Genomic DNA, 11529 nt, shown 5'->3' with positions numbered 1-11529 from the left:
CGTGCTCTAAGCTTTCGACGCCTACGTGCTTGATCAATCGACCACGTAATCTCAGATCATTCTGAGTTCCAGCCACGTTGCATGACCGACCAATTTGACCACTACACATCAATCAACTTAATCTAAATCCTCTTACGAGGGCACATTTTCTTCATACATTCGAGTCAAGCAATCACTAAACGTTAACTTAGTTAATCTCGCTTCGTCAAACATGTAAGTCTGAGGGTGTAAATTCCATCTTTTTATTGTATTTTATTTTTTGTATCAATTATTGTAAAATTCACGTCAAAAAATACATTCAAAACCGACTTCTAAAACCCTTTTATCAAACCGGTTTTACGGATCAGCAGCAACCAGACGCCGAGAAGAAACGCAGCAGCTGTTGCGCCTCTTCGAAGGGTCGCAGCATCTGCTACGCCTCTTCCAGAGGTTGCCGCTGCTTCTGCTCTTCTTCTTCTTCCTCGGTTTTTTATGTTATTTTTGTCCTTTTGTTTTATTTTCTTATTCTCTTTCTTTTCTTTGTACATAAAATAAATTTTAATATATATCTTCAAATTGTTACGTTTTATTTACGACTTAGATCCCTTATAATCAATATTTGCGGGATTTCGTCATTAGATCAAACCCGGATTTTAGAAACTCGATTTGTTCATATCAAGTTTCTGGAATTCGTCCTTTCTACATGTTTCCATTGCTTATTTCCAGTTTATCACATCCTTTCAAGTTCGTTTCCGCCTTCGTAAATAAACCTAATTCGTTTTAATCCGTTTATAATTCGTTCCTAATTCGTTTTAATTAGTTTTAATTCGTGTTTATCGCTTTTATGACGTTTTTTCATATGTAATATATTAAATCACTTTCACTTGAGTCAAATATCGGTAATCAATCATAAAACATGCCAATGAACATTAACAAACCCGCGGTTCTGACTTCACAGCCAGAACTCAACTCTAGAACAGACGCAACAATAGTTGCGCCTCTTCCAAAGGACGCAGCAGTGTTGCGCCTGTTTTGAGGTGAGTTTTGTCCCTGAACTTTCGTTCTCGCTTTGACCTAGCCTTTAATTACGCAATTAATTGACTATTAACCGTAATATCACTCTTAATCTGTCGTATTTTTGTTACCTTAATTTTAACCCCTTTTGTTTTGTTTTGTTTTCTTCAAATTTCCGTCTTAAGTGTATTTTTGACGTAAATCAGTTAAATCATTGTAATTTTAATTATTGCTATTTTATTTATTGCTATTTATTTATCATTTATTGTATAATTTTTGTGCTTGTATTCACATGTAATTAATTCTAATTCCCAATTCGACATCAATAAGTGCTAATTACTTGTTCACCGACTTAGTTCAATTCACAAGTTAGGATTAAAACGTTGGATGTTGCATTGCATGCATATAATCGACGACATATCAACTATGAACGATTTCCCTAATCATTAGTAGAGGCCGCTATTGAGGCGGGCGGGATTAGGTGTTCAGTAAAAGGACTTCCTAATACGTACCCTCACCCCTTACTCCAGATCTCTGTGAACATCCGTGTTCATTGACATCCACGAGAGTCATTCTAGATATAGAATGCTAAGGGTAACGAGTTCTTAGTGTTCATGTCACTACTTTGTGTCTTGACATGACACGAGGTATTCGAACGGTTCTAATTTCCCATAAAAATTGGTGGCGACTCCATAAATGCAACGCTTGTACCAAGCGCCCTCGTGGCCCATGTCCACAGATGATGTCAAGTTCCCTTGTTATTTGATTGTTTGTTCTTAGTTACAAATGCTTAGTGATTGAAGCAATCAAGTGGACTCTCAAGAAGGCTTAACATGATCAACATGAAGTCAACAAGAAGTTAAGACAATTATATGTTCCTAGCCTTAGTCGAAAGTTGTAAGAGTAAGTGTAACATTCTCATTTACGTCAAGTGGCTGCAAAAATCATGCAACAGTGCACTGCACTGTGGTTTCTGATACTACCGTAAGGAGGAACTTTTATACGAAAAGTTTAAGGGTTGAAATCTTTACAAATTCCACATTCTCAAAGCTTTAACATTTGAATTAGGGTTTTTTGTCAAACACAACCTTTAAAAAAAAGTTTTTTCCAAACACCACCTTTAAAAAAAAGTTTGTAAAACACAACCTTTTAATAAAAATTTTGTTGTCAAACACGACTTTTTGGCCGAAGGACTTAACATTTTGCAATGGGTAACTTTCAGTCGATGTTTGAGATAGCAAACGATGTCGGTTTGAGGTGTTCTTGGACTCGTTGGAAAGGTGAAAATACAAGCTTTCCAGGGGTTATCAATACGATGGTCAAAGGTGGCCTTATGTGGGGTCTATTGATGTGTAAAGTAAGGCTGGTTGGAAAGGTTAGCTCTAAAGCGAGTGGTCAAAGGGTTTTTCGTGGGTCTTTAAATGGGGTTATGGTGTTTTATTTGGTCTGAAATTTGGTATATAAATAGAAGGGAGTGTAAGGTAGGTCGTAGTTGTGTTGCTTTTGGTGATTGTTGGTTGTAAGTGGTGGTTTGAGGTGAGTGAATTGACCCACAAAAAAAATCCTACTTTGACATTCTCTTGATTGTTTTTTACCTCCAATTTAACTCCCCTCGAACCACCGGCAACCTAACACTTACCATCACTCAAAGGCTACCTATTTTATATTGGATTTAATTAACCTAAGTTGTACTTCTTAGATGATTAATTCCATTATAAATAGTGTGCCTTAGCTTCATTTGTTTTTCAAGACTTTCCAAATCATTTATTGTAAAACCTTGCAAATCATTTGTGCATTTAAAGCCTTGTTCTTTAAGCATTTGCAAAACGTTTTCATATTTTAAAAGTTTTCGTTTGTTTTCAAAAAGTTGTAAACCTCCAAGTATCAGTTCGCTGCACTATGACATAATGAGTTTGTTCCATGATTCTCGTGTTTAAGTCTTAATCGTGATCTCCATGTTCATTAAGTGAACCCTTGAGATTCAAAGACTCTGTAACCTTGTGAGATAGAACATATAAACTCTTGAAGCGGAGTAGCTTTAAGTTTGAGTATAACGGTTGGACGTAGGCCTTGGAGTAGAGGTTAAACCAATTTTTAAAATGTCGTTTGTTTGTTCATTTACTTTTACGTTCTCTTACTTTGCTCCTTCTCGTTCATACTTATTTAAGTTCTATGTCACAGTCAACTATACTGTGACATAAAACTGTTGTACCATATATCTTGTGAACTTACATTCTATTAAGTTTCTCAAGGTTTGTACTTCAAGGTTCTTTACTTAAGTCATCAATTAACTAAGTTAAGAACAAATTTTAAAAAGATACACCTAATTCACCTTCTCCTCCTCTTAGGTGTTTATCGTTCCTAACTCTTCAAAGAACAAGCAGATCAATAAAATAGTTAGCTCTAACCATTCACTCGTCTTCTAGTACTCTGGAAACATCATGTTTTTCTTATTAATTTATGTAGTATGTATGTATATATGCATGTATGTACAATAGATCACCTATGTTATACCTTATCTTGAACCTCATAATAAGTTGCAAGCCGTACTCCGCTTCACGTCCATGCTACCAATGCAACCAGGCAAGTAGCAAGGGTACGGTTGGTATCAAATCGATGGTATCAACGCAAATCAAAGATTTCAAATCTGAGATTAGGGTTGACGTAAACATGTGAACATTGCTCATACAGGGGTCTGCCATCGGCCGAGTCCGGGTGAGGATGGAACCCCTTCTCTTCACATCCACCAAGAACACTCATCCCATTTGAATCCGTTAGCCTGAATATTCCATAGCTCCTGTAGGACACAAATTATCAGACTTAGAACCCCATCATTGTACCTGAACCTAATGCATGTGCAATTAAAGACAAGACTAAGAATTGTCATTCTACTCTTGGACTTGTCCAATAATTCATTCTATTTTGTATTTATGTTTTTCAAAACTGTCAGGTCACTATTTTCGTACGGAATAAAGCCGTGCGCTCAGAAAGTCAGTGTATTAAATCTGGGTTACGGCACTGTATTCTGACTGTTTTATGAAGATTTTGAATGTTAGAATAGACTCTTTATGCCCGTAAGTTTGGAGCTGAATCTATACCACCTCTGAGCATACGCAGCCATATTATGAGATGCTATCAGCCGCATCTATGTTGCAACAACTGAGATCAGGTTGCAGCATATATAGAAATCCAATTGTAATTATTAATGTTGACAAGCAAGTTGTGACGGTGGAAATATGGAAATGTCCCAACATTAACTAGACATTTCGTTTTTCAAAAATCAGAGCCATATTGGTCATATATTGCGCTCCATTACGGCATTATTAATTTATAACACATGTGACATATTAAGCAACTAGTTCTATAATCTTAAAACGCATGTTCATACTGCTGACCTTGTCTTATCAGTGGGAGCCACGACAACAGCCACAGCCTCTGGTACCATAACCTGTAGTAAAGGCAAGAAACCAAGTAAGAAGGACAATTATCAAAACAACTGAAAATGAAAATCGTTTGGCTGAAACCATCTTAACCACAAAAGCCACCAATAAGAAGCTTAAATTACAACGATGGCATGATAAGGTTTACTTGTTTAAGCCCTTCCAGGCTTCCACCATATGCCCATTATTCTCATGGCTAAGATGCTTTGGGTGTTCCACAGGAAAAACTCTTATTGGAGGATTTTAATTCAATCAACAAATTCAAGAGCACTCGAAATGAAGACAACTACCTTATTTGATTACCTGGTATGGATACTGTGTGTGCAGATCTATCGAAGACATGAAACAAGTTTGAGAAGGATGTGTCTGAAAAGTAGGAAACGGTAAAATTTGGTCAGAAACTTCTATGAAGTAAAATTCATATTGCATTTCTTTCAGAAGCATAACACAGTCCTTGAAATACTACAGAACTACATTCTTCAGCAAATTTTCTTCTTTACATTACAAGATTTTAGCAGTATAAGACATGGTCAAACATAGCCTTTATGCTGCTTGTATTGTGAGGTAGCAGGATGTCAAAAATGCATTTTACAATGCAATTTTCAAGGAGACGTCCGCAAACAACATCTCTATGCTTGTAAGACATGGGTAAGGAATATGGATGTGTACTTTAGAACCCCGTCTGTCCATCACAAGCAATAGCCATTGAGGCATTTGGGTATATTGTTGTTATGACAAGCTCAAAGACATATTACAGGAACGTAATTCAGAAGTTCTATAATAAAATATCAAATCGAAATGTGAGAGAAGAAGCATACATGAATCCATCCTACAGGAAAAAGAGAACGTTCATTCTGTATGTTAAAAATCTCCTCTTCTTTCAAAGCCTGGCACTGTTATTTAGACTGGCTAGTAAGTTCAGGATGCTAATAAAGTTTATTGTTTAGAAGGTACAGAGAATTAATGTAAAGGTATCATCTGAGAAACTCACTGAAGTGGACGTCGATTCCTGTTTCGGAACTATTAATGTGGTTGCATACAATGTCTCTTCTTTCTGTGTTGAAGAATAAAAAACAAGGTGTTCAATAAGCTAACTGGACATTAGCTAGCATTTCAGTCCAACTCTGTTAATTTGCATTGGATATTGGTATTAGTGGAATTATTTCAAAGAGTGCCAAATATATGAAGCATATACATAATTCACCGGAAAGATGCACGCATCAAACGATAGAGGAACATATTACCAGCAACACCTGCTTCTGAAAATGTAAACTATATTGATCGATTTCACAGAAGTTGACAAGTCAACATACTTACAAGATATCAGAAAATGAGACGTTGGATTTTAATCGTTAACCAAAAGATAGAAGTAATATGTAATGTTTTGTCATAAGAAAAACTGTAAGACCTGTTTTAAAGAGTAAGCTTTGAACGAAAATTTGTCAGGTAATTACTACTAACAAATGATGAAAAGGAAGTGAGGTTTAACCTCGACCATAACTTTGATCCAATGCCCTACCGAAATTAAAAAAATCGACCCAATTGTCTATTACTGGGTAATATTGTACACGACTACGACAGATAATACAAAAAACAACTTTGAAGCATAAAGGAGTGTAAAAGGAAAGGACACTCACGAGGAAAGCACCCAGAACTCCACAAGTCTCGAGATCTTTTTTGGTGTTTTCACGAGCAATTTCAAGAAAAACCTCCACCAACTGAGCTGACTGACAAGAGAAGCATAATGTTATTTTGAACTTATTGCCTAGGAAGGGATATGCATGAATGACTGTAAGCATGTAAATGTGAAACAAAGTTGATGCATATGTTACTTCAACACTTTATGCTACAATTATTACAGCACATAACCACCTCCGACACTCAGACATGGGTATGACACGAGTGTTTTTTTTGTAGAAATAACTTAGTCCGACACTTGGGACGCTTGAAGGCACAGTGTGGATGACTTCCAGACATGTTTTGAGTAACATAGGTTGACGCATGTTAGAACCCAGCCAGCCAAAAAAAGGCCAGAGAAAAAAATCAATTTGCAAGTAAAACAAGGTCGCAGAGGTTACTTACAATATGCACATTTCTAAGGACAGGAGTTGCAGAGTCAGGATATCCATTTTCTGAATCGGATGCACCTATACGCACAAGTTGTACGTTGCAAGGTGCAGCCTCTGTGCATGAGATCGCAGTAGAAGGAAAATGAGTGACCATATTCCTAAAACCTACAAAACAGATTGAAGCATGCTACTGAGAAAAAAATATGAGCAACAAATGGAGACTTAAGAAGGTAAGCTCAACGTGCTTGTTCTTTGGTAAAGTTCACACTTCACAGGCTACACTGAGTACTTTTAACAGTGAACTATCTCTAGATTAGGATTGCAATCTTCATTTCCCTTAATGTGGTCATTGCAACGTCTAACGTAATGTAAAATGGCATCATCTAGGAAAAAGCATCAATGTTCACAACGAGGATCCTGAATTGAATTCTTGATTGTTCGAGAGGATAATCTGCCATCCTTTTCAAGTTACAAAACTCAATAGAGTGCACAGAAAATGTAGCATTGGGATCATGATGAAGAGAAAACAGCTGTTGAGTCAATGTTTATCCATACCACAAAATACTGAGATACCATTATCTAAAAAAATTATTTACTTCTGAAGTACTCTAGCAAAAAGTTCCAAGGTGGGATCATACAAACAGGGAATGGAAGTATTCAAAGTGTGCAGTCGATGCAGCCTCATCAAATCCAAGAGAAATATCCATTGATACAATAATACCATATTGAGATCACTATATAAAACAAAAGACCTATTGCTTAAACACGACTTTATGTGTAGAGGCGTAATTGAGTATCCAAGAAGTTCAACCGCAGAGATCATTGGAATCTAAAATTTTTCATTTTCACCGTTTGAAGGGCTCGAAAATTTTAAGTCCATTTCCTCTCATTATGTAAGGTCCAAATAAGAAGTTAGGAACTCATCTAACCAAAACAAGTAAGGAGTTTGAAACATGAACATTCATGTAAACAACACCCACAATTTCCGACTAAGAACCAAGAAGCTTAACAAACAATAACGTCGATGATAAATATACATCTTGACTAACATGTGCAAGTTTTTGAGAGCTTTGAGCTTTTTAGGGGCTTTTAAAGGTTAGGTTATCAACTATAGCACTATAAAATTACATTGTTATGTACAAATAACAAAGTAATGTAACTTTATATATCATTACATAACGGTATACTCTTCAACTCCATATATATTCTCTACATCGGTTTTTAATGGTCATGCGATCAAAGTTTTCTCAGTGCATAAAATGACTCACATTTTCAAAATGAGAATGTGCAATTGCGAACGTGTTTATTTTACAAATAACAAACACATCTAACCATCAGTTTTTTTTAAGGTCATGCGATCAACAAATTGCTTGACAAACATTACATTTTACCTCTGCATCAATTTTGACATTTCGTTGGTCAAACTTGATACCACTTGACGGTAAATGGATACAATATAAATGACATAGGCCAAACATTTTCGATGTACTTACAAACAAATGTCAATTTTATCTCATTAACGGCAGAAATTAAGAACCAATCTAACAACAACTGCTGCTTAGTACGAGTAAGTCTTTTTAAGACCGTAATAAGCGTGAAATCGGTCTAAACTAATAGGAATAATTATAATAGTTGGGCATCAACCATCACCTTAAGGTTTTGGTTGAGATGGTTGATCAATCATGGTATCAGAGCCAGTGTGACCGAAGGTCACGGGTTCAAATCCTGACAACCGCACACGGTACGGGGGAGCCGGTGCACAACCAACCACTCTTCAAGCCCAATGGGCATTTTAGTGAGGCCTCAACCATCACCTTAAGGTTTTGGTTGAGATGGTTCATCTATCATAAACAACACAAATACCCAATTAGTAATGAACCTTAATTAGCGATAGAGATATGTTTTCAACACGAATTTATGTTCCATACTAATCGGGTGTATGTTGTTCAGACCCGTATCACACCTAACTGTGTCAAATAAGAATTTGAATAATCAAGTATATGTGTTGTTTTAGACCAATTTTACTCTTACACCCGTGTCGAATAAGAATTTGTAATGCTGCAGTTATCCCTTATCAATAAGGCCATCTCCATTTAGCAAATAAGTATCATTAGATAAACTCAATTCCGACCACCCGACCCAGGTATATCACCCAACTAAAGCACACAGTACTTTGTATTATCAATTAGTCTCTTGAAAGACGGTCTCACGTGCTCGCATTAATATATAAATATATTGCCACATAGTACCTTATGTAAGTACAATATCCACTCATATATAAACTTTAGTAACTAACTAACTCAAGAAATAACTAATCATGCATCCGAAACTATGGGCGACTGTCTTAATTACTTAACTATATAACAAAGCTAGCCTCTTTCAGGAAACAGGAAATTCAATCAACCAATACTAGCAAACCCAATATTTTTTGTTTGTATGATTGTGAATATGTTAGCTCAAGTGTTAAGGGTTCTCTTACCCCCAACTTATGACTTCATAAGTTGGGGGTTCGAACTCACCGGCAACATAAGTGCGCTCATTTGAAACAAAACAAAACAAAACAAAACAAAAAAAATTGAGGAAAATGGAAATAGTATGTATACCTGGAAGGGTGAAGATGAGTAATTAACTGGCAAATGAAAAAGATTTCCTTTTGAAATTGGGTTTAGTTTTGCATGCTTTGGCAAAACTTGTTAATAAAAACATGATTATTTAGATGGGTAATTTTCTTCAATTTATATTACCACCTAATTTGGCTGTGGGAGAGAGTAAGAAAAGCAATTAACTGCGATTATTAATGCACCATTTGTTGCCTTCCCGTGCTCCAAGTCATTTACTATGGAGAGCCTTTTTTTGGGGGGGGGGGGTGTGTGTGTTGTGTGTGTGTGTTTGTGTTTAAAATTAATTACTTTGAAGAGCGTGTTGATAATAATAAATGAGAGAAATTCAACGTTGTATTTTTTTCGATTTTTTATTTTGTACCTTTACGTTTTTGTAAATTAGTCTATATCATGACTTTATTGTTTGTCTTACTTTACTTAGTTTGTTAGAGGAAGGCATAATGCCACAACAAAATTACTAATGCACCTCGTTTTTGTGAGACGGTGAATAGTAACATTCTTTTAGATTTGCCTTGTATTGGTGTGGCATTAACAAAAAGGGTTGTGGCATTATCAATCCGCTTTTGTTAATTGATCTACTAAATTGCCTCTTTACCATTTCAATTACATTAACCTACTCATTTATCTATGTAGGCCACCGAGTTACCCGATAATCCACCCAATAGTATACGAATCTAACTAACAACTCATAAAACTACCGTTATCTTCTCATACTTCATAATATAGGTTTCTAATATAAGCTTGTATTTATTAAAGCTCATTTGTGACGCTTTTTATAGAAGATGGCGATACTATATTAGTGAGTCAAAATAATGGTTGAAGTATGTGAAGACATGGAATCAAGATCAAGAAATCTACAATGGAGGTGATAAACTCTATTGATGAAGGAAACTCGATACAGTAAGCTCAAGAGAGAATGTTCTAGAGAGAGAGTAAATTGTAGAGAGATGATGTAAATAAAAGGTGAATGAATTAATTAATTAATTAATATGTAAATCAGTTAGTTTCTAATCTTACACCTTTTGTAAAAGTGTGAGCCTTCCTCTACTATTCACTAATGAATAGTAACTTGTGGAATGAATAGTAACAACTAATTGGGTTGGGCAATTGGAAATAATGCGAGTTTACTCTGTTGGGGATTGCCTTTGGGCTTTGTTCACAATGGGCCGAGGCTGCCCAGGCTGGCTTTGAGGTTGAGATTGCTTTTGGGCTTTATTTGCCTTAGATATCTTACCGTTACAGGCTCATTGATCATTGATCATTCGTCATTCATAATCTTCTTTCATAATTCAGCTTTCTCCATTTCCTTACCCACTCATTCTACACCTTTTCCTCTTCATCACTCATTTCACCTTTACCAATTCCCTAGATCAATCTTCCCGTCTTACCTGACTTTCCCCCGGGTTTCTTGTATGATCGGAGTCAGAGCGAGCAGGAGAGCCAGTTAGTGAGCGAAAGGAGCAAGAGGAAGAATATGTTGTTGATGAGATCTCAGAATTTCATGACTCAAAGAGTCATTCTATGGACGAGATTGGCGGAGAATTGCTGGGGAATGCGAAAGAAAGCAGGTCTTTTAAAATGTGCCTTGAATTTCTGTTGTTTTGGTGATTTTAATTGGTTTATTGTTAAAATTGAAGGTTAGGGTTATATCTTCTTCCGTCTTTTAGATCACTACACGAAATAGGAAGGTATCCTTTTGTTTTTGTGAGTCAACCATTATTTTATTTTGGATTGTTTACGAGTTTAGGTATATGTCAAGTAGTACACAAGTAGGAATTCGACCAACAATTTGAAATGGCGTATTCATTATAGAATTCAAGAATTTGATTTGTTGTGTAGATATATAACATCTTGCTAACAAAGTAACATCAACCATTATTTTATTTTGGATTGTTTTCCTTCAGCAAGCATGTGGGTATCAATGATTCAAGCAAAATCTCAATCAGACTGAACACTTCTTTCATCACGTTATGCCTTTTTTTTCTCTCTTGCTGCACATTCCTCTCAACCTACATATCGTACTATGAGCCTGTGATTTTCATATGTATATAATCTAATGTGCTCATTTATTTGGTGCTTTGTGAACACAGGTATTTTATTGTCAAAGGCTGCAATCGTGAAAATATGGAGTTATCTGTTCAACAAGGTGTATGGGCTACTCAAAGGAGCAACGAAGCTAAACTATTCTGTTGAGCATGTAATTCTAATATTCCCGGTCAACCGTACTCGAAACTTTCAGGTGGGCTCACAAGTGTATTTTTTGTTGGTTGAGTTGTTGATAAGTGTGTGTTGAATTGAGTTATTGTTTTTCATCTGAATACACATTCGTCAAACAACTTTTACCCGTGTTTAGTACTGCTGTTTAGAATTATCATTCACATTCCGTCGTTGAACACCCTTGAGAGG

At 36.0% G+C, this 11529-nt stretch overlaps 1 protein-coding gene across 1 annotated transcript; it reads right to left on the bottom strand.

The window, feature by feature from the left end:
* Positions 1–3249: 3249 nt before the first annotated feature.
* Positions 3250–9397, bottom strand: LOC141623768 (AMSH-like ubiquitin thioesterase 2). The gene is made up of 8 exons (XM_074439922.1): positions 9106–9397; positions 6516–6667; positions 6071–6160; positions 5425–5487; positions 5252–5326; positions 4737–4799; positions 4389–4441; positions 3250–3790 (listed from the first exon to the last, which is right to left on the bottom strand). The coding sequence occupies exons 2-8, from the start codon at positions 6654–6656 to the stop codon at positions 3616–3618; spliced, it is 660 nt and encodes a 219-aa protein (XP_074296023.1). The 5' UTR covers positions 6657–6667; positions 9106–9397; the 3' UTR covers positions 3250–3615.
* Between the last annotated feature and the right edge of the window lie 2132 nt (positions 9398–11529).

The sequence above is a fragment of the Silene latifolia genome, chromosome X (assembly GCF_048544455.1).
Source record: "Silene latifolia isolate original U9 population chromosome X, ASM4854445v1, whole genome shotgun sequence".
In the NCBI taxonomy this organism is placed as follows: Eukaryota; Viridiplantae; Streptophyta; class Magnoliopsida; order Caryophyllales; family Caryophyllaceae; genus Silene; species Silene latifolia.
This window is presented reverse-complemented; position numbering and strand designations above follow the sequence as displayed.

What these genes read in the sequence shown, in the direction of transcription:
- LOC141623768 (XM_074439922.1), bottom strand. Translation starts at nt 6,656, where the DNA reads ATGGTCACTCATTTTCCTTCTACTGCGATCTCATGCACAGAGGCTGCA. An exon ending in TTCCTGTAGGATGGATTCAT is followed by an intron (nt 4,800 to 5,251) that starts GTATGCTTCTTC and finishes CCTACTTTTCAG; the next exon opens with ACACATCCTTCTCAAACTTG. An exon ending in GCTCCCACTGATAAGACAAG is followed by an intron (nt 3,791 to 4,388) that starts GTCAGCAGTATG and finishes TGTGTCCTACAG; the next exon opens with GAGCTATGGAATATTCAGGC.